This window comes from Bacillus rossius (genome assembly GCF_032445375.1).
Source record: "Bacillus rossius redtenbacheri isolate Brsri chromosome 4 unlocalized genomic scaffold, Brsri_v3 Brsri_v3_scf4_2, whole genome shotgun sequence".
NCBI lineage: Eukaryota > Metazoa > Arthropoda > Insecta > Phasmatodea > Bacillidae > Bacillus > Bacillus rossius.
This window is the reverse complement of record NW_026962011.1, coordinates 35,747,943-35,775,682: the sequence shown is the minus strand read 5'-3', so window position 1 is coordinate 35,775,682 and position 27,740 is coordinate 35,747,943. Positions and strand designations below refer to the sequence as shown.

Here is a 27,740-nt window from a genome sequence, read left to right as displayed (position 1 = left end):
TATTAACTAAATTGTGTTTGGGTAGCTGCTTGAAGGTTCATTGTCACTGTTGATTGTTTGACCCACACTTCCACTGGTATCCATTTTGGTAAAATAATGACATGAATTAAATAGAAACAATTCACAACCACTTTCTGCAAATGCCACGCAACTACAATGTGTGTAATTAAAGTCAGCTTATAATCCTTCTTGCACACAGCAAGCAGCTCCACCGACCTTGAACACTACTTTGTGACTATTGAGCAGTCAGCATCCGCCATGCGTACGTGCGCGCGTTTGTGTGTGTGTGTGTGTGTGTGTGTGTGTGTGAGAGAGGCGGGCGACCAGCTGCATCGTTAGTCAGCCAGCGAGAGTAACGGTAAATGACCTTGACCACTTCCGCTTGCTGCAGGGCTTGCTCTCTTATATCTGTCTCCCCCTCCCACAAACACACTTGCTGACCGGGCACCTTCTTTATCTTATCTCTCACGCACACTCACTTCACCGGCTGGTGCCGGGACGGAGGCGGCGTGGCATGTTCCTGCAGCTGCCGTGCGTTCCAAAAAAAAGAAGCTTTGTTTACTTGCGCCGTGCGGTATTGCCGTTTTCCAAGGTGCCCGATATTTTCGGGCACTGAAATACCCGCCCGGAATTTCGGGTATACTTGATACCCGAAACACTGCCCGAAATTTCGGGTACCCGACCATCCCTAATTATTATATGTTTGTTAACCTTTCTTGAGTATTACTTTAAAGTGTATTGATATGTGAGATGTTGGTGAGATTTTTATTATGTGTTTAATACTGTCATGTTTTGATTAAGAATGTTTGCAAGATAATGTCATGAAGCTTTCTTGGCCATACATCATTAGGTCATCTGGAGTCTACTGTAGTGAAAGTGTTCCCTCATTGGTAGGGTCAGTGTGACTAGGTACATAACATAAAACAGTTACACATCCAAACATGTTTCCTTTGGTTTTCAGGCGACCTTCTCTAATGGAGTGTTCAGGATATCTGCTGTCAGGAAGTCTGACGAAGGAGAATATGAGTGTCACGCTGTAAACCCATCAGGATCGACTGTGCAGAGAACCGTCTTGTATGTCAGAGGTGCGAATATGTTGTTACAGTGGTTGTTTTTTTTTTTACAAATCAGCTTTCTTTATGTACGTGTCTAAAAGGGAACATGAAAATGAACATATGATAAATTAATGGATGAGACATAATTAACATATACAAGGGGCTTTCAAAGAAAAAACTTATCTTTAGAATAATCAAAAATCAAAAAAGAATTTAGGGCGAGCCATAACACTCGTACAGTGACCTCCGCCGCCCTTATTTCTGATGAGAACGATCTCACCAAGGCACCTGAGAGTTATATCTAACACCTCGTAGCTCAAAAATGTGATTAAGTGAGATGATACCAGAATCTTTCGGCATTGCGGACTATGACATTGCCAAGCCAATCCTGGTCGTGGATTATCATTAAAATAAAGATCTCAGCTAACCATTCAATTACTTAATCAGTAAACAGGATCTTATAAACTACATGCATAAAAAGAACTGGAAACTAAATGTTTTATAACAAACCCTGTTTACTCAATCTTTTCAAAAAAATCAATTTTAATGTTGTAACTCTTTAAAACAACTTATTTTTCCGATTCGTGCACTGTAGTACAATTTTTCGTTCAAAAATAATAAGATTCCTTAAACATTAAACTATTGCTTTTTTATGATTTTTGATTTTTTTTTTTTTTTTTTCTTTCTTTCTACTTAATACCATTACTGTGCTATATGATGTATTAACTTGCATTTGGATGCTATTTCGGTTTTGTCACAATTCACCATATAATCTTGTCCCTATGTATAGTAAATTATAAATATCTGATCTCTGAAAAAAATTAGTAAGTTACAGAGGTTTTTTTTATTGGATATGATAAAAAAAAATATGTTCCTAAGTATAAGAAAACGTTAAAATGATAAGACATTTTTACTCAGGTAGTAACGTGGAGCTACATAAATTTGTTTGTAAGTCAGATAATGAACAAACGGGAATCATATGTAGTACAGGGCACACTTATTAGCACATGTTTCTTTGATGTATAAATTTTTAGAATTTTGCGAACCAAGTAGAAGTTTTAGCCCATTCACCATATGTTCAGATTGTCTCTTGATGTACAATTATGTCTCTTGAGCTAATTCCATATTCTTTACGTACATGCTATTAATATTCTTTAAACCTCCAAGCACATGTCACAATCACAGTCTCAAAAGTCATCGTCATCATCATCATCGTAGCTATCAACAATATTACCATGAGCTGCATCAATACCACTCGTTTTATGATGTCGTTTTCATGTTTCAGTTGTCAGAGATTTACCTAAAATCTAAGATCGTGTGGGCATCACGTTATACTCTTATTGTTTTCAAGACATGGCTAGCTCCATTCTTGTTTTCCTTCAAAAAGCCAGTGTGTCTGTTTATGTTATTTAATGCTTCAAACTCTTCGTACGAAACAAAGTTGAATCCCGCAGCCCAGCAGCGACCGCCCGCGCCGCTGCCCGGCGGGAGCCTCAGCATCCAGCCGCCGCAGTTCTCGGGCCCCACCGGCGAGACGGTGACCCTGACCTGCCGAACGGCCTCAGACCAGCGGGAGTACACGGTGCGCTGGAGCCGGGCGGACGGCCGCAGCCTGCCCCTCTCGTCGGCGCAGCGCTCCAACGTCCTCACCATCTACAACGCGTCGCCAGACGACTCCGGGGTGTACGTCTGCGTCGCCACGTCGATCTACTCGGGCGAAGTGACCCGGACCCAGGCCCGCGTGACCATCGTCCCGTACGGGTGAGTCCCGCAGCCGGCACCGTCCCACACTTTCATTTCGTTTAGGCTCGGTAGCATCTGATCATATCCAGGGGCATAGCCAGGGGAGGGGGGTTTTAGGGGTTCAACCCCCCCCCCCCCCCCCTTCCCCCTTAGCACCAAAATCTTTAATTAATTTCTTATTCATCACTCAAACAAATTTCATATTGAAATTAATAAAAATTTTACCACTACAATATTTAAATTTAAGAACCGAAAACTGCTAAAATAGCACTATTTTACACCTTAAAATCCAAATTTTCCCGGGGGAGAGGACCCCCCAGGACACCCCGCTTTAATACGGGGGGGGGGGGGGGGTGTCCATGCTTCTTAACACCCCCCAATACACAAATCCTGGCTACGCCACTGATCATATAATTTCAAGAATGACATGTTTCCTAGGATTTGTCGTGTATAAGTATAATGTAAATGAGCGTTGTCAATGCGGCCATCCCTTCATGATTATGTATCTGCGGTGAAACATTAGTTTACTCTTCATTCTCCATACACTTCCATCATAAACACATAATGACAGTGTTATATTTTTGGTTTATCATCACATGTATTTTAATATTAAAATATGTATTGCAAACCAATTATCGTACAAAACTTAGTAAATGTAACAAACACTTAAGCTGACAGGACTCAATTATTCACTGTCAATGGTTAATATATTGAAATGCTCTAGAATATTTGTGAGATAAGCATTATGTGTTAGGATTAGTTTTTTTTTTTTTTTTAAAAATCCTGCAATTATTATTATTATTTGTTTTCACAGCACTGTCACGGTAAGTTCTTCAGGAAATTTAACTCACAAAAATAAGCCTGTGTGCGAGTGCTTCTAGTCTCTTAATGCTTCGTGTGGTATTTTAACATTATCAATAGAATTGTAAAAAAGAAAGTTTATAAAAGCATAACATAAAAACAAAAAACTCTTATGAAGTATTTCAAATACTAAATTTTCAAAGAAGAAATATATTTGTATACTTTTTTTTTAAGTTAAATAAACTATTACATTGATTTGAACAATATTGATCAAGCATCAAAAGTATTGACCATTTTCAGTGTGTTCTTGACCAGTGAATTTTTTTTTTTTTTGCTGTTTCAGACGACCACCGACAGTGCGCATCGAGCCGGAGCGCCAGACCATTCCCCAAGGCACGACGGGGGAGTTGAGGTGCGCAGCAAGTGGCGACCCCACGCCCCAAGTGCAGTGGGCCAAGGCCGGCAGCGACAGGCTGGGCTTTAACATCCAGGTCAGTTGTGCCGCTCCTGGTTGCAGCTTGCTTTTTGTGGCCAACACCTGGTTCTGAAATACTTGTCCAAAAATTTATGGTGACAAGATGTAATCATAATGATCCTATCACTGCTGATTGTACCAAATAATTCATTTTATTGGTTTTTAAAACTTTAATTTATTTAGATTTATTGAGATGCGTTTTTCCCTTCTGTACCCTATCTTGTTTATCTGAGTAGGTAATTCTATGAATAAAGCTTATGGGGAAGCCGGGAAATTGTTCTTGAATCAACACCAATTGTAGACATTCTGGTTGACTTGCTCTCTAAAGATATATTTAGAGAAACTTTAGCTAGAGCAATAGAAAAGACTCGGCAGTGTGTATATTTATCAGTAGTTGTAGAACTGTCTTCTTTTTTTTTCGTGCAGTGATGACCTTGTGTCCCGCTTGGTAGAATGACCTTTATAAAGGTGTTGTGGTGTTGTGTCTGCAGGTTATTGGTGATCTGCTGCGAATCACAGACGCCCAGATCGGCGACCGAGGGGTGTACGTCTGCACTGCGACCAGCTCTGCTGGAAGTATACAGGCTTCGGCGGTGATTGAAGTGGAACGTGAGTACTGGCACGATCGTCAGTTGCCTGTTTAGTTTATTTGTAAGGTGTCTGTCTACAGGATGTCGACAGGCCACACAAGTCACAAAAATAATGTTACTGAAGGACTGGTCATAAAAAGTAACGTAACTGAAGGACTGGTCACAAAAATGTAACATAACTAAAGGGTTGATCATGAAAGTCATGAAAGGTGCTTGAAATCACAAAACTTTTTATTTCCAGTAGCCAGTTGCTAATTTTAATGATGTATTTTGATGCCTTTCTTCAGTGTATAGTTGCGCATTGAATGTAAGTAGTTGTTCACTATCCACTTAAATCTGTCCACTTAGTCAGGAAATTTTCTGTGCATACATATGCAGCTATTTCAACTGTTGTTATTTTCCCCTCAAAAGCACTGTGAAAGTGTTTTTTTCAATGTGATTTAAATTAGTATGTGTCATTTATTTTGGATGTTAGGTGCTGTTTCTAAACATTTATGGGGGAGTGTAGTGTTGACATGTTGATTAATATCTACTTACAGACATCAAATTATGTTAATACATTCAATAAAGCTATAAACATTCCGATAACTGTTCCAAATGTGTGTGCTTCTTTAGGGATGTAATTCTAATTTATCCAATACTGTTAAAGATGTATCCACATTTTCAAAAGTTAAAATTAGATACATACGTATATTAATAAAAAATTGTTTTATCTAAATATGTAATATAATTATCTGCAACTTATTGCCTTTGTAAGAGCTGCAGTATAAAATAAGTGTATTTTAAGGCTCTGTCTTACATGCCTTGTAGGTTATTCCATTTTTCTTGTCATTACTATTATTTCAGGATTTTACTGTAAGTTTATTCCAATACCTCTTTTGTGTTTACGGTTGAGTCAAGTTGTCTTGACAAATACTTACTAGATTATCTGAGAGCATCAAAAGCCACTGCCCTAGTCTGCCGGGCCAGTCAGGACGTGTTGGCTTCCAAATAATTGGCTTTGATTCCTGTGCCGACCAAGTAGACATGCAACTGAAACACTACCAATCACGAAACACAGATAATGCTACGGGGCTTTAAAACACACTAACCAACACACACACAACACACCAACACACACACAGAGCTGGTCTCAAAATCATTTTGTGGCAGACACACTTATTAATTTAAAAATTACCAACTGGACATGTGAGACAGAGCCTTAATTCTTTGCGTTGAAGTGTTTCCAACGGGCGTGATCTGCAACAGGACGAGAGGCTCCCTCGCTGGAGATGTACCCGAGGGGCGACAGGGTGGTGAACGTGGGGGGCAGCTTCCAGCTCCAGTGTCGCATCATCAAGGGCATCCCGGCGCCCACCGTGCAGTGGAGGCGTCCGGGCGGCCGGCCGCTGCCGTCCGGCGCGGAGCAGCTGCCGGGAGGCGTGCTCAGGTGGGCACGGGTCCATGTCTCTGCTTCGCCGGGTGACACTCGCAATCATGCACACCATCCACCCACGAACCCCCACCTGCTCAGTACATCGGTCAGGGGTCTGTTAACTTAAAAGCATTTAATAATACGCTGAGGGTGAATGAGTAGTTCTGTTGTTTCTATGGTCCCTTGTTAAACTGTATTTTTAGAAGAATGATTTCAGGGTTTTTTTTTTTATCATGGAATTATCCAACAATTTTACAAAATTCTGTTACAATCCATGGTTGGCTAGACAAAACAACCCAGAAAAATAACAAAGACACTTTTGTAGGTAGTTGCTGAAAGATGTTTTTAAGTTATGTCTTTTAAACCAAACTGATTATTTGGTAAAGTTTTTATTCTGAAAAAAAAAGCATTTTTTTATTACTTTAATTTAAAAAATACTTGCAGTTACACACAGTTCTCTTCATGCGTTGATGAGTTACAATGCAACCACACGCAGCAACCATCGAGCGACAACTGCCTTGCTCCACACAGTTACCTTCCTCTAGAAAGTTAGAAACAAAGGGAGGCAACCCCATGAGCCAACTGACCAAACAATATGTTACAGTTCGTTATATGAAATAAAAAGATTTTCTTACTTTTTAATTCGTGTTTTATTGTCCGAAAGACGAAACAAACGCATCCAATCACTTTCAATGTTTTACTCACTCATTCAACACATATATTCGCCTGTCGAAAAATTCTCGCAGCTCGGGTGATGAAAATTAACGAAAACAAACGTAGCTGAAGTCCTTCAGTAAATTCTTACTGGAAGTACAAGAAATCAGTGCGACCTCAAACAGGGCCGCACCCAGCGAAACCGAATTTCGCCACGAGCCAAACGCCGACGAAGGTGATCACAATTTCTAATTAGAATGGCCGAATGAAAATATAAAAACAATTAGGTTAACTGAAACTCGACATGGCTCTGACCACCAACGTTAAATTTTCTATCCTGCTAATTCTCCTACGTATTTTGCGAGAAGCCACCGAACGCGCCCTCCTGGTGCAGCGATCGACGGACGACTGGTGAACTCATGACACCGTCTCCTCCACGCAGGGAGGAGAAGTCACATGACCTCACCGACCAATCACACGCACGCTTCATGCACACTACACATCACAAGCCAATAGGAGTACAGAACATATACACTGAAAACCATTTTTATACACAGAGCCAGGGACTTCACATTCTCTCTCTTACTGGGGAATGACTGTTTCCTTCTCACATGCACTTACAGGCTTCTCATGCCTCTCTTTCTAACCATCACACCAGACACACTCCCTTGTTCTAGAATATTATGTAACATCTGCAATCTAATAAAAACGTAATATATAATTATAATACAATATTCAAATTTAAATAAATTATATAAAAAACTCTTTACACATTATATTAAGTAAATCTAAACAGCAAAATAAAGTTAAAAGGATGACAGAAGAAACATGATTATTAAATAATTATAAATTCAGAATAAAATATACTGGCAACCTAACCCATTCTTAGTAACACTTTTATTAGTAGAAAAGGCATGTATACTGCAATGCTACAAACATATAGAGAAATTGTGCTTACAAATTTTATTCCATTAAAATCTGAAAGGGCACATCACACGACGACATGCTCGCCTTGATTGGCTGGTTGGGCAGCGCTCAGCGAAAGTTATAGTCTATTGCTGCATAGTCATGTCACGTGCCCAGTTGCTGGGTTTTTCCAACAGTGCATTAACTTGAGGCGTGAAAAATAACTTACTTTCTTTTCCAATCTTAGAAAATAGTGTATAAAGCCTTTTTACAGCTACGATTTGTTTTGCTATAAAATTGCTAACCAGTTGACTTCAATTTTCAATTTAAGAACAGACACCCACTCCATAGACTAAAACCTCCATGGATAGACAGCTTCAATGCAGAATGGTCAAGTGTGCAAAATTTCTTGGAGATTGGATGAATGCTGCATTAACAATGAAATCGCAAAATATCATCAAAAATAATTTATTTCTGCTTTAAAGGTTAACTTTATCGCTATCTCACCTAGACAAAGATCTTCCTCGTGTTTCAAAGGTCATGTGTGCAAAGTTTCATCACAAACAGATTAATGGTTTACGAACACACAAGGGACAAAGAAACAAACAGTTTTATTATTATGATTGAAGTAGTTTTTCAAGATGCAACTTTTACCTTTTTTACCTTTTCTGGGTTTTTTTAATTGTACTATATGCTCTATGGCTGGGTATGAACAAGCAGTAGTTGTAATTATCTTTATTAAGTACTCATCTATTTCATTTTTTTGTTCAGACTGCAGTGTCCTGGAGCGTGTGTTGGCTTTGCAGGCTCACGGGCATAACGGAGGCCGACGAAGGGGAGTACACGTGCCACGCGGAGAACGAGGCCGGGTCGGTGGAGTCCGTTGCGGTGCTGACTGTCCAGTCGAGGCCGCAGATACGCCTGTCGCCGTCCAGCAGAGTGGAAGTGAACGTCGGCCAGAGGGTGCGGCTGGAGTGCACGGCGACCGGGAAGCCACAACCGTCCGTGTCGTGGTCCAAGGTCTCCGACCAGTACTCATAGTAAGTCGCTGCCACGTCACCTTTTGCACTCTTTCCCTACCGTCACCGTTTCATGTGAATACATCCCAACTAGGACTAAAGTCTGCGAGTATTCAGCAGTTTAATTTGATATTCCACTCTGCATTTCAAATGAATTTTTTTTTTATTTATTTACAACCTATTAATACTGTAATAGCCTTAAGAACTTGAGATTTATTAGCAGTCACAGTTGCCCATAGCATCCCAATAAATCATTTCTGTCAGGCATCTTGCTTAAGAGTACAACAGTCATGCCAGAGTAAAATGTGTTTCTGCTGCATCAACTTTTTCTTTGACTCCTGTGAAATGTACGTTTGCAGTGGATTCAAAAAATATTCTACATTGGTGAATAAATCAATATTCTATTCAAATTAAAATTAAAAAAACAGGGTTTGCAGAAGCGTAGCTACTAAAAATTTTCCGTTTTGAAGTAACGTTTGATTGGATGGGAATACAAGTTCTGTTAAGCTGTTGTTTGTTGACGGATACCTACATATAAAGAAATCACATATTAGGTAGACACACGTTCCTAGTGATTTGCTGATCGGAATGGTTTTTTAGAGTGCCGTTTGACACATTGGTAACAGCAGTTGTCTCTTGCCATTAGATACACTGCATAGATTGCTACAGCCTATTTTAAAATTAACTTGTGTGTGAACCCATTATGACTTAAGATGTCTCATTGTCTCACTTATAACATAAAAATTCACAATTACTGACTTTTCCAGTGTTACCAAAACTCTCTTTCAGAATATTTTGGACATCATTGACTGCTGGTTCTTCCCCATCAATTGCCTTTTGATTACTTGAACCAAATAAGTGTCTAAATACCTATCCCTCACTTAGCAAGACTAATTCGCTCCTTAAAATGCTTGTGCTATTCGAAATCACATTTTCTGAAACATTAGTTTCCATAAATAGCAAGGCTCATTTATTTAATGTGTTCCAAAATCGTGTAGGAAAATATATTTTTCGTAATATAAATGCGTAGAATAACACTCAACTATAAATATGTCACATCATTAATCTTTATATGCCTCCCATCGCACTATGTATGACAAATACGTAGGGGTAGTCAAATTTTGTTAATGACAAAATCGCGAAATTTTAAAAAAATCACTTGCACATGATGTGTAATACAAATAACCTTACTTGGTAGTGATAAGACGTTAATATACTGCATTTCGTTTTAACGAAATTTGCTGTAATGCGTGAAATCCGTAGTTTTTCACGAAATATGACGAAATCGCGATATTTGCGCGAAGTTAACCTTTTTTATCGCGAAAAATCACATTGAATCATTCTGGAACCTGCATAACGAGTGTCGAAATGTTCTATGATTTTATTTTCACGAATGCGTGTCTGTCGAGTTTAATTTCTTTATTTCCGAGTGGATGCAATATGTATCTCTTCCGCATTCTATGATCGTTTTCCGTTAAAGTTTTTGTGGCATGTTCGTCATGGTAAGCCTAAGATGCACATAAAGTTCTGCCATTCCCGATTACACCCGAACAATTCACCTTTGGAAAACTTCGGAGTTTTGTTTTTGTAAATTCTAAATAAAAACATGGGCATTGTTTATTAATATTTGGAGTGTAAAAATGGCACGTTAACTTAGTGTGAACATGTGAACTTAGATAAAAGGAAAGACCATAAACAAGGCAACGGTATTTATTTGTACGCCGCCATATTTTTCGTTTGCCGTGTGTCGGTGAATGTTTATTTTGGACAACTCATGATAACTAATGGTCAATTAGGTTAGGTTAGCTACATTATAAATACTTTAAAACATTGTGGACGGTTGATTTGTTTAGGATAGCTACATTAAAGATATGTACTGTGAAATAATCATATAAACGGTTTCCTAGTGCTGGATAGCTACATATTAAAAAATTATTTGATAAGCAACCATGAAATGATTTTACAGTATTTTTAATGTAGCTATACTTACCTAATATAACCAACCATCCACAATGTTTTAAAGTATTTATAATGTAGCTAACGAAAATATAAAACTTCTATAACAAATACATTCTGCCTAATTTCATAACCAAACTACTTTCAAACACAGAAAATGTATTGTTATAAAATTCACTATACATACGACTGAAAAAAAGCACATTGAATAACGGCCAATATTAAAATAACAATGCCCGTGTTTTTATTTTGAATTTACAAAAACTAAACTCCGAAGTTTGCCGAAGGAGAATTGTTCGGGTGTAATCGGAAATGGCAGAACTTTATGTGCATCTTAGGCTTCCCTGTTGGTCATATTACCGTGGTCACTATGGATAAACGTATAAAATGCCGAAAGTTGTGAGTTTTTTTGAAAGAGCTAAAGAATATGACGACAAAGGATTTTACCTGTTCAGTAAAGAAAAAGGCATCATGATGTGCAAGTTCTGTAATGTACAAGTCGACTGGAAAAGAAAAGACACGTGTGAAGAACACTGTAAATTTCGAGCATGGCACAAATAGACCAAATAAAACAATTATTCCATCAAATGTGTATGTGTATAAAATTATAATGACGTAATATTTATTTTTTCTAACTAAACAATTTTTTTTTCACCAAAATTTTGCACTGAAATAACTCTTTTTATTCACCGAAATGGGCCTTTTTTATTTACCATTTTTCATTGGCCCTACAAATATGACGCCGCGTAACGGGAGATACGTGGTTATGTACTTGTCAGTCGGCTGGCTGAATTTCCCACCCGGACGTGACCTTCAACTCACGTCGCGTACCTTTCCAAACAATCCTTTACTAACAGTGAAACCGATATTAATGTCCGGATTATTAAATTTTAATTTTTCAAAAATTAAAGTTCTTCCTACCACGTCTTATCGCATAATCGTCACACAATTTATAATAAGATCAAGTTTCAAAAGTAGGGGTGTGTTTTTTATGAGAGAAAAAAAATTGTTGTTAGGTAAAGTTATTAATAAAAATATAACCCATTCATGGAATGGACATTTATTTAAAAAGTAAAGTTTAAAAAAGCACGGCAAACAATTCAAATTAATAAGTAATTCAACAAAAACCTGTTTCCAACTTTAAATAGAAAAACAAAATATGTGACCCAAATGTGAGCCTGAACTAACGCATAACTATCTTCGTAGTACACACTCACCACGAAAGAGTGTGGGCTATCAAACGTAGTAAACTCAACAGAAGACAGAGAGCACACATTGCATGCAATCGGCGAGATATCAATATCGATATTCGACTACATGTGGGGAATCTATACGGGAAGCAACATAACCAAACATGAATGATGCCAACTAGCTCTGGCTACATTTTTATAAACGGTACACCGTGGTGATGCAGACTAACAGATAAAGGTTATCTTATAACGTTTAAAAAGTCTTTAAAAGTAAATTGTGCGCACAGTTGACTTGCTTAAAACTAAAGTGCGACCAACATAAGCTTGGCCTTCATGTCAATCTGCGTGCTGTAATACTTCTAGTTTTGTCTCAAATACTTGAACACGGTGCATTATGAGTGATCAAGCACGTACAGTTACCGGCAGCTGAATGGGCAGACGTTGCTTTTGTTCGTGTGAATTCTTTGCCACTGGCTAGACTGAGTTCACAGCCCTGTCTGTGGCCAGGCGACAACGGTACGGCACGGCGGCATACGCGCGGACGTAAAAATATTTGGTCCTTTACATTCCATAGCCGCAATTTAACTTGCCATAGCTGATGTTTCTACAACAGCCGATAGCATAGACAGACCTGTGCGCGCATCTCTTCCACCCTTGTTTGGTTAACTCTAAAGACTGGGGCAGTAAAATTAACATCACGCTAAATGAATCCGTGCAATCTGAAGACATGCTAAGTGAGGGATATGTGTTCTTTGACATGTTAGTTTTCCTTAGAGTTTTTATTATTTTGCAAATGAGTGATTTACAATATTTCGTTATTTTTAAAAAAAAAAGTAGTAGACATGTTACACCAGAGTTTTGAAGCTGTATGCTTTTCCTGGTTCAACCTGGGTTGATATTGAGATTGTGTGAGAAAGAGCTTCCGTAAATCGGGTACTTCAGACATAGGCCTGTGATCTCTGGCAGCCCGAGAATTAAAAGGGATGAGATAAGCACAAACCTGTGATGTATTGCAGGGATGGAGGACAATAAATGGAGATCTCCGTAGACTGTATCTAGCTTGTAGTGCACCAATCCTTCTGTATATTTTTTTTCAGTTCTTCCCCTGGTGTTTCCGAAAGGCTAGAAACTGCCATATTTGAGATCACAAGTGCCAGGAAGGAAGATGGTGGCATATATCGGTGTACCGCAACTAATGCAGCTGGTGACTCCGAAGATCGGCTTCAACTCGTCGTGAATGAGGATGCTGTATCTGGACCACCTCGGGGTGATATTCCAGGTTTGTAAAAAAATTAGGGAAACTAGAAATTTGTATGGATTTTTGTTGCAAATAAATTGAGTTTTAAATACCAGTTATAGAATTTTAAATTCTCATGTTCAATTTTGCTAATGTATGTGTATATTGTAGATTGAGAAAACAGAAACTACATCAAATTATTATTATTTTTTTAACTAGCGGATATCAAATTGAATGTTTAAAATATTTGTGAAGTAGAGTAGGATTTTAAAGCTGTATTACATTTATTTTACAAAATACACGAAAGAAGTAAAAAAATTATTGTTTCACATTTGTAATCTTTGAACTGATTAAGTGATTAACCAATCATGGCCTATATATAACATTATTCAATAAAAATTGTATAACAACTATGTATAATATTAATATTGAGCATTCATAAATTTAAGTGCCTTCTGATTTTTTTAAGTAACCAACTTACTGTTCAAGCACCACAATTTTTTTTTTCATATTTTTATAAGCGTATCTTAAGCTTCCAATGCTCTAAGAGTTTTCGATTGATTTTTTTAGTCGAAGATTTGCTTTGTTCTAATGGTATAATTTTTTAAGTACCTATTTGTAACATGAATTTAAACTTTTTCTTGTAGCTAAAATTTTATGATTATTTGTGTCTATGTATTACATGATGGTTGACAACTATACAAAATAAAATTATTTCAGTACAGATTGCTATAGCATCAGTAAACTATTTTCAAGATATTGTGAATCTAATTTTTTTAATGGTAAATGTTTGTGGTGTCAGGGATATGCTTGCTTGTTTACTTTTCAGGGGGTGGTTTTGATTCGGACAACCAAGTTAACCCAGGCTACGGCTCCGGCGGCTCTGGCTACCCGACTGACTCAGGCAGAGGCAGTGGGCGCTACCCGACGGACTCTGGTCGCGGCAGTGGGGGGTACCCGACGGACTCTGGCCGCGGCAGCGGGGGCTACCCGACGGACTCTGGTCGCGGCAGTGGGGGCTACCCCACGGACTCAGGCCGTGGCACTGGGGGCTACCCCACTGATGGCGGCCGGCAGCCGGGCGGCTACCCGCCCGAGCGTTGGCCAGGCAGCGGAGGCTACCGCCCGCAGTCACCCGGGCCGCGCAACGAGTACACCGTGCCTACAGGAGGACGTGCGGAGCTGCGGTGCAATGTCGACGGTCAGTAACATCATCTCTCCGCCCTCCATTACTTCTCTTGGTCTGAATCAGCTTGGATCGATTACCGTAATTGGCCTGAGATATGCTGACCCCCCCTTCCTGATCCCCTTACTACTAGGAAATATTATTCGTTTAACCCGTTTCTTTAGATCTTTCTTCAATTGCCCTCTTTCGTCAGTATGTGTTTGACCTAGTTGTTTCATGATATCCATTTTTTTATTTTTTCTGATATCCATCTTGCCCAAAAACGTTCTGAGGAATTAATTTTATTCCCTGCCTTAAATCTGTGGTCTCAAATCCATTCTTTGTAATGCATTAACATCGAGCTTTTTTTCTATACCTCTTCAATTAAATTGTATTAGTAATTGTATACTTCTATCACTTGTGTAATATCTAAAGAAAAGTTACAAAAGTGTATTCATGCAAATATTTAACTTTCAATATTTGATAGATTTTGTCATTATCACCAATGCTATTTTTTTTAATAGGTACTTAGGGTTAATCAGTTTGACTTTAGTTGATCATTCAATTCAATAATTGGTAAGCTAGAATTTATGTGTTAATCCAGTAAAATAAGTACTGTATCTTAATGCTATTATTTGACCGCAGGTAACCGCCAAAGAATATACTTGAACTGGGTTCGTGCCGACAATGGACCAATGCCAGATGATCACAGAATCAGCGATGGAACTCTGTACATCAACAACGTCCAGCCTTCAGCAGCTGGAGACTACGCGTGTATCGGCTACGGAGAGAACAGCGAAGAGCTGTTCCGCACCATTGCTAGACTTGTAGTGCATGGTAAGTCTGCTTACTCTTACACAGTTAAATAATAATAGCTCGTCCGAGAGAAACTGGCAAGTAGCTGCTAATTTAATTTGAATGGGAACAACTCTTCTCACAGCCGGGTACTTATACACATATAGATACATGTATGTGTGGAAAGACTACACAATTTTGTTCAGCAAGAGAAAATATTTTTTTTTGCCAAAGTATGCTGTATTCTTATTGTAACTCTTCAGTGTTGGGCTATTTTTTATTTGATTCCTGCCACTTATAACTTTTTCGGTAGTTTTTAACAATTTTGTGTCCCAACAAATTAAATCATTTTATATGTTCTGTTGTTCTGATTCAATTGTATCATTTCTAATGTAATGCGTGCTTTCACCTTCAAGCTGAATAACTATGTGCATTGTCATTGACACTGAAATTATTTTTCATATCTGCAGTTTTTTTGCACGTGTCACGTGCTTTTCACTCCGCATTCAGTCACAATCTTGGTTGTTACGAGATGAAAAAGAGTTGAATGAGAAGAGTGCATGGTGGGAATGAGTTGAATGAGGAGATTACAGGTTGGGAATGAGGTGAATGAGAAGAGTTCAGTGTGGGAATGAGGAGAGTGCAGGGTGGTAATGAGGTGAATGAGGAGACTGCAGGGTGGGAATGAGGAGAGTGCAGGATGGGAATTCAGTGCTGGACTGCGGGAATCTAATGAGGTTATGCCGGGATGTTAGCTCGCATGATGTCTGGAAAGAGAGGGTGCATGAACTCACAGCAAAGCATAAGCCAAGAGTGAGTGGAGTGAGTGTGAAAGGAGAAGGACCTGCACCACACATGGGGTGCATTTCTCTCTCTCTTTCTCTCTCTCTCTCTCTCTCTCTCTCTCACACACACACACACACACACACACACACTACATACACACTACACGGAGTGCAGCGCACAATACTCGCTAGCAGCATGGATGGCAGAGCTGGTGCTTTTAAATGACCAAACTTGGACCCTAAGTGTACCAAGAATATGCATTGAAAGAATAAATATAATTGAAATTAAAAAAAGTTTTTACCCCACTGAACTGGTATTATTAAATATTGGTAATATTTTGTTATTTTAATACATACTTTACTGTTCTCAAACAGTAACAATTCCGTGTTGCTGGAGTGTTTTTTACTTGTGAGTCTGACCCATCAACTGAATTTCTGTCTCATGATGTCAATCTCCAATTGTTTTATTCTGTTAAATTTTTGTTTGATTAAGTGAGTTTGTAAGTAAAGATATCATAAATCAATAAAGGAGTTATTTGTAAAACCTTTACAGAAATTCTGTTGATTTTGAGTGTATTAATTTTTATATAAGACGTTGCTTTGTTTACTTGCTGACGGAAGATAACTCCTGTCCTAAGGAAGAGAAAGACGAAGGTAAAACATGTACAATTTACACTGGAACTTTCTTCATGATTTTTATCATTTTTCTTTAACTTGTTTAGGCTAATTTTATTTTAAAATGAGCATCTGTAGTGTCTCTTTTCTGCAGCAGTTCATTGCAGTTTTTAATCATTAACTGGTTTCTTTTCATGTAAAATTTATATATTCGTTTCAATTCAGGTAAAAAATTTTAAATGAATGCTCTGTTTTCAATTAGATTTGGCTCATTTATATTTATAATATTTAATTTCCTTTGTCACATTTGTTTATTAGCCTACTTAAATACTACCATTAAGCTTGTAGTTGTTTAATTATATTACTAAATATAAATTTGGTTGTAATTTTTCATACATTATTTGTGTACTTTATGTCTGTAATGTTTTAACGATGTTCAATCTTTTTCTGTAAAGCTTCCACAAAGGAAAATAATCTGGAAGGTCAGAATAATTTTGTCAAAGTAGTTTTGCTTATTTTTATAGAGTTAGTTTAAATTTGAAATATTGTTGTATTTATTTATAGTACTATATAAAATAATTTTGTTATTTAGGTATGTAAACATTATATTTTTAGTGGAAGCAATACCAAGAGCCAGTGCTGCAGAAATTATGTGCAGGCTGTCTGCAGGCAATGGAAGTCATAAAAGAAGTAACAAAACTGGACTGGTCACTAAAGACATGAAAAAATTTTGAAATAGTAATGTGCTGGATGTCACTAAAATTTAAATTTCTAAGTAGTCTTGTGATTTTTTTTGTTATTATTTTCTGCCTCACTTCCTTTTATTGTAGCACATTAAATATTTACAAGGTGTGCGGTCCCAACACACTGCTTCAAACTACTCACTCACGCCCTGACACTGTCCTCTTTACACCAATCCTCGATGATCTGATCGCCCGTCGCTTATCACTCGCTTATTACTTGCCAAGGGGTCCTTCACCCTCTTTAATTCGCTTCTCTCATCACTCCGATGATTCAATAGTCCCGCTCTCACACACACTAGCTGCAGGTCAGTGTCTGTTTTTTATATACCTGCCAAGACCTGCCCTGGAAAGTTCTCGTAGTCCTCCGAAGTGTCGCGTCACACGAATCCCCAAAGTTCCGAACAATGGCGTCTTAATGCCATCATTTCACGCATATGGGTCGCAGATACAGTAGTCATTTGACTGCAGTGATGTGCTGACAAGTGTAGTGGTGATTCCTCCCTTCTCTCTTTTTTTTCTCTGACTAGAGTTTTTACTGAAGAGGCACAACATGTCCCTCACTCTCATTTTTTCTCATGTTAACATTAAATAATATCTTGTATCATGTTTTATTAGCATTGTTATTTTTATTACTACTATAGCATTATTGTTTAAGAATATTGAAAATGTGTTTTCTGCTTTGAACTTTCAATTGTGAAATTAATTTTATTTTGAAAAGAAATAAAGGATTGCCTTTAGGTTTTGGTTAAAAAAAACTTAATAAGATATGGAGGTGGAGCCTTTGAGTGAGCCTTCCTCAGTATCTCTTGTCGTATCCTTGTATGTACAGTATTCAATGACCTTGATATCTATTATAATTCACACCCAAATAAAATTGAAAATACTTAGGTAACTAATTTAACTTACTTTGTTACGTTGCAGATGTTCTAAGGATAGACTTGTACCCGAAAAGGCAGGAAGTGAGGCCGGGAGCCAACCCCTACGTCAGGTGCACTGCGACTGGAAGGCAGCCAATCAGCATTGAGTGGACGGCGGAAGGGCGAAGCATGCCTGCCTCTGTCAACGTTAACCAAGGCATCCTTCAGGTATGCTCGTAAGGGCTTACTGTGCATGCAGGCATCTTTCTTTAGCTTGAAGGTCAACCCAAAAAGCTTGACAAGATTGTGAACGCCAAATTTCAATCTCTCTAATTTCGAGAGAGATGGTATGGTAGACAGTACACACAGTGCAGGTTCGTGAGTTTGTATTTTTATACAGAAAGTCCAACTGTGTACTTAACATTATGTAATTTATTATTTTTAAGTTAAGTAATATATTTCAACAACGTTTTTACTTTGACATGAGTTTTCTTTGAATCATACATAAAATAAATTTTATGTGATTTTGTGTTAACATTACAAGTTCAATTTCAATGACTTGAACTGGAATTAAATTAATGTGAATGTAAAAATAAATCACATTAAAGTAAGTTTTTAAAATTTTATGAACATTTCTACTATTGTAATGCTATAACCATATAAATAAATTTAATAAAAAATTATAATGTTACACTAGATAACATTTAAGTAATTGTTTGCTAGCTTCCAGCATACTCTGTGGCCATTCACACATTTCGAGTTTGCCTGTTTTAAGTGAACAATCCATTTTTAATAATTTTATATAATGCATTAGGTTTTTTGTGTGGAAAAATTTCATGGCTATAAAACTTGAATGTCGAAAGCAAGTTTTGCCAAAACAAAAGTACAAAATAATTTTAGGCTCAATGGGGGTTTGTTGTGGTGTTGTTGTTGTTGTTGTTGTTGTTGTTGTTGTTGTTGTTGTTGTTGTTGTTGTTGTTATTATTCCCTACTGCAAGATAGTATAATGGGGAACTAGCTCTCTGATAGACTTTTAACTTTCTGTACATTACGTTTCATTAGGGTGGAGCTATGTGGCCCCTGGGGTTTTCATATTAAACTAGCTTCGACTAAAAGTTCTAAAATGACTGCCAATTTCAAACTACATTCAAAGGTTGTAAAAGCAAAAGCATTTATATTTATGTATATTTACTGATAATAATTTTTTCAATAAGAATTTTAACTTGTTTTTTTATAGTTTTGGGCCCTAGTTATAATAAAACGTTACCATTTGTCAATTTTTTTCATAGTTTGAGTATGAAGGAGAAAAATTTTCTCTTTTCCCATCTAAGAACTTTTCCCACCTAGGAAAATTTTATGAAGGCACTTCCTTGTAAAACATCTTGACAGATTTTCACTGCATACTATTTATCAGAATTTATGTCTGATTCCTTGTGCCTGAACTATTTTTTTTTTTTCTGTTATCCTATAAGTGTGACTGTTGTTTATTTTCCGCAATTCCAATGGTGAATTGCTCATGCAGTAATTTCCACAAAAAGGGGCGGGGGGAGGGGAAAATTTTGTAGTTATTATGTTTGATATTTTTCTTTCTGATGTTCTAGTGTTGCCAGTTACGGATGGTTTTCGTGTGCTGTGTTTAGTTCCGAGGCATCGCTGTGTCGGATGCTGGTCGCTACGTGTGCACGGCACGCGACGCAGACGGAGGCGAAGCTTATGCTCCTGCTGAAGTGATTGTCACTGGTAAGTCAAACGCTCCGCTGCGACGATGAGAACCGTCGTAGAGGAAACCATGTTTCTCGTTGGCTGCGACTGCAGAAATTTTTGCTTTAAAACTATGTTTACTTTCTTCTTTTTTTTCTGCTGCTAAATGGGAAGGAACGGAACTCGACGAGTTTGATGCAAATCTAATGGACTTCACCACAGTACTTGGTAAGGAATGGTATTAATTTCGCACCTCAGCATCGATTGGGAAATGATTTGAGACTTTTCTCTCTCTCGGATAGTAATGATTTTGATCATGTCCTGTCAAATTTTCTACACATAAGTTTTTTACGGGTTCTTTAACTCCATCTCAGGATTAAATTTTAACTCTTAGGTGTGTTCAAGTTATAATAAATTGTTTTGTAATCATTATTCAAGCCTGCATTTTTCAAATTGATGGTCTTTGATACAGATATATATTATACAGAGCTGCCAACCATTACGGATTTTCCGTAATTATTACGGATTTTAACCCCGAATTACGGAATTACGGAACATCGCTAGTTTATTACGGAAACGAGGCTTTGTGCTGCATGGTAACGGAAAAATTTACGTTTCTGCTGTGCGTGTTTCGTGAACGCTGTTTGAATACTTCGCTTGGTTGCTCAAATAACGGAACTAGTAAGTGTGCGCATGTTCGATGTACTGTCGAAATAAGTAAATTAATTCTCGTGTTTTCAAATAATAATGGGATGGTATTACGTCCGTTGTACGATACAACTAGTACATATCCTCGGACTTATCGTTTGAAGGCTACTTACATCACGATAATTTTTGTACGGTACTTTGGCTAACCTGTGTTGTATTAATTTGTTTCTTGAAAGCCATTTTTTTCATCATAGTGTTTTTGTCCGGTTTTTGTCGTGTCTACAGACGTGAAAATTTTTTTATTTTTTTCGATAGTGTTGTGTTCTTCAGTGCCGGTTGTAGAAATGAAGCGTGTGACAGAATAATGTGCATCTGTGGGAAAAAACACGCAAGACTTCAGAACTTTCCACTTAAATATTCAAAAGAATGGCCATGATTGTCGTTTTCAAATGTTTGGAACGCCACGGTTTTGTAATGTATGCGCGTGTGACTTTTCGATTGCACATGGTGAAAGGGATGACTGTAGACGGCATATTGAATCAAAGAAACATGCAGAACATTTTAAAGCCGTGACTAGCAATAAATCTATATCTTCGTTTTTTCGCTACATCTGAAGAAACGAAAGTAACGAACGCAGTTATTGTTTACAAGTCCTTGTGTTTGTCTTGTTTGTTTACATGACATTTCTTATCGAACCAGGATAAAAGAAGCAAATAAAAAGACAGTTGTTTTAAAGTTTAACTTTGAATACATTGAATTGAAGATTCAAAATATCCAGTAAAATTATTAATATTTCTTACATATTCAGATGATTGTATTGTTCAAATAGATTTTTTTATGTATTAATTTGCATTGTATTCATATTTTTCTTTTTCTTTTGCATATTATTGTCGTTGTTTTATCTTGTGAGTGTGTTATAATGCCCCAGGAAAAATTTATCGTGCATGATTGACGCGTACTTTTTTCATATACCTAATTGCCATTACTGATGGGTGTGATTTGAGGTTGGCAGCTCTGTTATATATATTTAATCATTATTTTCAACATTTGCATTGCTCACTAAAATTATTTGAATAAATATAAATAAGCTAAGTGAACATATTTTGTTTCTTATTTTGCAATGTCTACCCAAGGAGCTCAGAATATCTCCATTCCATTTCTGGTTGGTACTACCCAGCACCCAGGTAAGGGAAGACATTTACGTATGCGATGGTAAACTAAAAGTTGATAGTAGTTTGTGTTTCTGAGAATGTTTACTTTCAGAAGAACACAGCTTGGATATAGAAGTAAAGTGTATTTTTCAACACTACGTTTTAGGATTTTGTTTGTTGGATGGAGTATAAATTTTATAAACTGGGTGCTTGTACTTATGTCCACGCATTAGAAGTTAACTTGACGTAAAAAAAAAAACTAACTGTACTTCTGCATGCAAATAATTAATAGAAAGAAAATAATAAAATAACTGGAGTGATACAAATAAATTTAATTAAGTATAAATTCAATCAAATTAAAACTTTTTTAATGAAAACTCAGTTTGTTTTCAGTATTACTATAAACACATGTATAAAATATATTAATTAATTTAGTGAAATATTAAAGATAAATTTTTATTATTGATGAAAACCATTAAATAATAATGAAATAATATATAATGCAGATAAATTATAAATATTAAAACATAACCTCACTTAAATAAATACACTTGACTAAGTTTATAAACACAATTTATATCACTAATATTTGCAATAAATAAATGTTAATGATATGGACCAATACCTATTCAGTATCAATTATTAAGTTCTAAAAGTACCTCATAATTTTTATTTGTATGTAGCCTTTTTTTTTTCCATCCTGTGAAAATTTTGTTGCATATTGTGCGCACCTTGTAATAATTCACTTTAATCATTTTTTTAATAATGTGCTGAAAAATTATATTTATATTATTTCGCTCCTTTAAGGTTAACCCAATTGAAAACTAGTACCTCTTTGTACTTTTTTCTCTTTCTCTTCCAAAATACTTAGTGTTACAAGAGTTGTGCCATGTCATAAAATGTTAAAATATTTTAGAAGACCAAGTTGTTGATATGATTAAACCTTTTTCACAAAATATTTTCCAGGTAATAGTTTCATGTTTTTATTGCATCACTGTTTTCATACAAAAATTGACATTTGTATGATTTTTAACTGCATATTATGTTCATTGTTTATCCTACAAAATAATACAAAATTCAAATTGTTGTACAAAATTTTATGTTTATTCACATATTGATGGCTTAGAATGAAAACCTTGTATCTCATAAAATGCACATTTTACAGCAGAGATAAAAAAAACTGTGCTACTGATGTACGTTGTTTCTTTGTTTCCCGATAGAAAGCAGTAGGATGCACATTTTATTTCTTTCAGCCAAAACATTTTGTGAGATACAACAAGGTTTTCCAGCCAAAAAACATTAAAAAAAAAAGTATTTTTGTCCAAAAATTGAGATATGAGGTTTTTCATTCTAAGCCATCGATATGTGCCTGACCCTGGATTAGTTAAGAAATTATTTCTGAGTCTGGCGAAGAGTGGAGTTTGCCGTCACTGCCCCAGAGTCAATAATTAATCGCCGGACCGGTGACGCACCCCTCTTGTTCCCACGCAGAGCACTCGCAGTCGGTAGTCTCGGCCGTGCAGCGCGACGTGTCGACGTTCGAGGGCTCCAGCATCCAGCTGCGCTGCACCGAGTCCTCGGGGTACGGGCGGCGCGCGCGGCTCACGTGGAGGCGGGACGGCCAGCCGCTGCCGTCCTCCGCGCGGGAGGAGGGCGACGAGCTCGTCATCTCCGACGTGCAACTGGCCGACCAGGGCCGGTACATCTGCGAGGTGCAGACCCCGACGGGGCCCTCGTCCGACTACATCAACCTGCGCGTGGAGCGTGAGTGAACTCGCGTTGCTTCAGCCAGTTGATCCCCCCAGGGTGTCCACAGGTTACTCAGGCAGTGGTGTAGCCGGGATTTGTGTATGGGGGGTTGTTAAGAAGCATGCCCCCCCCCCCCCCCCCGTATTAAAGTGGGCGGGGGGCCCGGGAAAATTTGGATTTTAAGGTGTAAAATAGTGCCATTTTAGCAGTTTTCGGTACTTAAATTTAAATATTGTAATGGTAAAAATTTTATTAATTTTAATATGATATTTGTTTGAGTGATGAATAAGAAATTAATTAAAGCTTTGGTGCTAGGGAGGGGGGGGGGGTTTGAACCCTAAACCCCCCCATCCCCCCCGCTCCCCCTGGTTACGCCCCTGCACTCGGGTCCTGAACGTCACTGAAAGCCAACGAAGCTGAAGGACTGGTCGCAAAAGTCTCGAAATAGTAACAGCTAGAAGTCATGAAACAATTAATATCTGGCAGCCTTTTGCTATCTTTTTTTTTTTTACTACTTGCTTCAGTTTATAGTAGCACATTAAAATAGTTGAAGAATAGCCTCTTAAATCATTTGGAAATTTATCTCTAAAATGTTTTTAGCTTTCTAACCTAAAATCTTTCGAATATTAGATTTAATTTGTTACCTGTTAAATTTTTCTTTTTTGTTTATAAAAATTATATTGCGATACAAAAAATTTGAAAGAAAATTTTATTTAGAGGACCTGAGAAAGTTATGAAATTGTTGATTCACCTGGTAACTGTAGACACCCTGTTCCCAACTTGATTCTCGAATCATCATTGACATATGACGTGACCCAGCGTACGTAGTGAGGCAGAGTAATTGAAACCTCTTATAGTTACCAAAGCACATCATGGACCAGAGAAAATGCAGGAAAGAGTAATACAGTTTTGCCGTATTTTGATTACATGCATGTTTTTCAAGTAATATCTCAAGCATCGTCAGCATGTCACACTCCTCAGTATTTTCCTTTGCATTTTCGTAAATAGATATAAAGTAGTTTAAAAACATGGTTACATGTTTGTATGCACTTATGCAATGTCTAAGTATGTTTCAGCAAGATGAATGTGTAATTGCAACTAACAAAGCATCACAATGAAAATATGTGACAAATTGCATTACAATAATACAATTTCTGTGCATAAATTTTGCTTTTAATAACATACTATAACACAAGGAAAGAGTCAAATAATTTGAAGGTGTAAGAAATTTCATTTGATTCATTGGTTGGGTCGTGCGTTTTAGGGTTAATTATTGTATGTAAGTTTACTAAACGTCTTTCAATTTTTGTTTTAATTTTTTTGATCATCTTCCTTGGGTTCATTTACCGCAATCCTAATTTGTCTTAAAAGAGAAAAAGTAAAAACATGCATTATTTGAACAGTGCATTTCAAGGAGTTGGATGTTAGTTGACTCAAATTCCATACCTTTCCTCCATCTTAACTTGCTTCAGTATATTATGCTATAGCTTGGTTAATATTTGATATCTTTAGCTTCTAAACTGTTTTCGTAAGTGTTTTATGGAAGTAGAGCAACTCCTGTGTGTACTTCCTGTTAATGGTCCTGTCTAACTGGAGATGCAGCTGTGTGCTGTGATAGTTTTACGAGTTGAATACTGTTAGGTCCGATTCAGGTACTATTCACGACATAGCTTTCAAATGAAAAGTCCACGTTTCATTGTGATGAGAAGAACGCAAGTATAGAATAAAAATTATTGCTGGTTTGCGTGTTTGCATTTCTGAGTGTTATTTTTTTATTGTTTAAATTTTTGAACTTATAAATGCAATCCTAGATTAATATTTCGTGTTTTTTCTTTATAGCCATGTTGATTTCAATTCACAGTGTGGGTTTTTTTTGCCCCGAAAAAATTATTGTGAAAAATAGCTGTGTTGTGTGTAGTCTAATTAATTGAACATGTAAAACCAAATCGCAGCATACGACAGGGTTTTCAGATGGGCAGGCTCATTAAATAATAATTGCACTTTATTAAAAGAAGTATTTAAGATTGTAGTCATTTTAAAAAAAGCATGTTTTTTTTATTATTTTATAATTAATTGTAGATATATTCTTTTATTGCATTGTTGTAACCCTTATGTATAGTCGTGCATGTACATATACCTTTTAATTTTTCTACCAATTTCAACTTCTGTACAATAACAAACTAATGTAACTTGATAAGTGTTGAATTATTGTTATCTGCGAGAGGTTTTGACTGTATTAGGGTCGATTCCAAAAATATGCCAATTCCAATTCGAATTTCAGTTTTGATACACATATTTGGAATATGAATCTTTGATTTCAATTCCAATTACATCAGATTCTGTACGTTTCACAAAATTGCTTGTCAACTACTACTAATTTTAATACTCAGATATAAATTATATTTGTTATTTACAAATTTAATTAGAAATAATGTAATTATTTTTTTACTTACAACTATTGTAACTAATAAATAGTTGAATAAGGCAGACACTACAATTTCACATATATAAATTTTCTGTATTTTTATACTGCAACAACATTGTATTTGTTAATTGGATTAAAATAACGTTAATACTTTTTAAAACATTAAATTTTTGTGTGGTAATGAAACTTTTTATAAAATAATGTTTAAATAATTCTAGTTGTTACCACAAAATTTGCCGGTAGTTATGAATAAAATCACTGTTTTCCTGTTAACTGAACAACACTTCTATTAAATCAAACAAAACTTCTGATAAATTGGGTCAGTACTCTGATCAATCTGTTAAAATATGGATGAATGAAAAAACACAAAAATTGTACAAACATGATTAATCAAACCATCCCTGTTAGTCAGAAATTGTCTGATTAATCAGGAATTGCCCGATTAGTTGGGAATGGACTTATTAGTGAGGCATTGCTCAATTATTGGTGCACTGCCTTATTTGTGGGATATCAGCCAGTTAGTGACCTATCTGCCTGTTAGTGGTGTATCGGCCAGTTAGCGATGTATCGACCAGTTATTACGGTAACGGCCGATGAGTATGGCATCAGCTGATTAGTGGGGATTGCCCAAATATTCAGATGAAAATCTTTATTTAAATTTAAAGTATTGACAAATCAAAGTTTCATTCCCATATTAAAATTTAGATGTTATTCCAAATTTCAAGATTGTGCTGTAGGGGAAGAATCGACTAGCTTCAGTTCCAAAATATTTGATTTTTGAATCCTACAATACCATTGGAATCGGCCAATTTAAAAATTGGAATCGATCCAACACTAGTTTCGACTTTTTAAAGTGTTGTATTTGTTGTTGAGGTAACTGACTAATGTTGAATCTGTAATTAGCTTAATTAACTATGTATGTTCTAATTTGTTTTCATCATTGTGATGCTTCTACTGTCTTTTATTTTGTTTAACTTAACTTATGTCCTGCTTGCATAGTAATTGTACCCGTAACCTCTGCCATCCTTGCATCACTAGCGCACGTTTTGTTTCTGTTACTATTTGAGGCATGTTTGGTGTAGAGTATCGTGACGGGTACGGTTGCGACCTGAGAGCCACTTTCCGATGTAACAGTGGAGAATGCATTTCGCATGCTCTGGTTTGTGACACATATGACGACTGCAGAGATAGCAGCGATGAAGTTGATTGCAGATACAGAAGACAACATGGTTGGTTAAACTTATTTATTTAATTTTTTTTACAGTGAGGGATTTTTTTTCTTTTTTTCCCCAATACAGATGTCAGAAAACATTTTATTAGTAGTGTGTAGTGTGTAGCATTTGATATAGCTTTTTTTGGAATTAAATTTTTTTTTGTTCTATTGGTAGTTCAAGATAATTTTCTCCAACTCTGATATTTGTAGAGACATGAATTTTTCAACATTATAGTAATTCTTTACTTTTTCATGAATTAAGTTTTTTTTTTTTTTTCATTTGTTTAGTTATCTCTAGAATAATATTATGAGAATTGAATGGATATATATATATACACACACACACACACACACACACACACACACACACACTAGAGTCCCGTTATAGCGAGGTGTCACGGTTCCGGGTTTGATCCTCGCTATAACCGTGTCCTCGCTATAACCGAATTGGACAGATTTTGGCCCCCAAAAAGTAAAAAATACCGAAGATAGCATAAAAATTGGGTTTAAACCTGTATAATTGGAAAATAACAGGTTATATTAACGAAATCTTAATTTCTGTGAACAGATGTGTGAATTCTCTTTAAAACAATACCCCACAAGTACGGATGCGATCACCGATTGCATCAAAATAACCAGAATACCCAAACACGCCACGTAAGTATAGCATCTCAGCCCGCGGCCGACGCAGCATTGTGCTGCTATCTATTGTCGACGCGGGCTGTCTGCTGGTGGCCATGTTGGTTCGGGATGTTGTAAACAGGTGGTGCTAGTGTAGTGCGACGATTTAATTCCTTACAAAAAAGCAGGAGTGTGGCAACGCAATAGTCGCTGGAAAACTATACTTTTTTCA

General features: G+C 36.8%; 1 protein-coding gene across 27 annotated transcripts in view; it reads left to right on the top strand.

Moving 5' to 3' along the window:
* LOC134542023 (basement membrane-specific heparan sulfate proteoglycan core protein) overlaps positions 1 to 27,740 on the top strand; it is a 649,742-nt gene that overhangs the window by 576,195 nt on the left and 45,807 nt on the right. For 25 of the 27 annotated variants that reach the window (XM_063385818.1, XM_063385827.1, XM_063385841.1 and 22 more), the window contains 13 exons: positions 962 to 1,085; positions 2,510 to 2,816; positions 3,943 to 4,090; positions 4,566 to 4,683; positions 5,913 to 6,093; positions 8,445 to 8,678; positions 12,901 to 13,082; positions 13,870 to 14,241; positions 14,851 to 15,042; positions 18,065 to 18,228; positions 19,641 to 19,740; positions 22,992 to 23,264; positions 26,757 to 26,903. In XM_063385818.1, the coding sequence (XP_063241888.1) occupies positions 962 to 1,085; positions 2,510 to 2,816; positions 3,943 to 4,090; positions 4,566 to 4,683; positions 5,913 to 6,093; positions 8,445 to 8,678; positions 12,901 to 13,082; positions 13,870 to 14,241; positions 14,851 to 15,042; positions 18,065 to 18,228; positions 19,641 to 19,740; positions 22,992 to 23,264; positions 26,757 to 26,903 (2,542 nt within the window). The remainder of the gene's footprint in view (positions 1 to 961; positions 1,086 to 2,509; positions 2,817 to 3,942; positions 4,091 to 4,565; positions 4,684 to 5,912; positions 6,094 to 8,444; positions 8,679 to 12,900; positions 13,083 to 13,869; positions 14,242 to 14,850; positions 15,043 to 18,064; positions 18,229 to 19,640; positions 19,741 to 22,991; positions 23,265 to 26,756; positions 26,904 to 27,740) is intronic. The other 2 variants (XM_063385836.1, XM_063385828.1) reach the window with 1 other exon arrangement.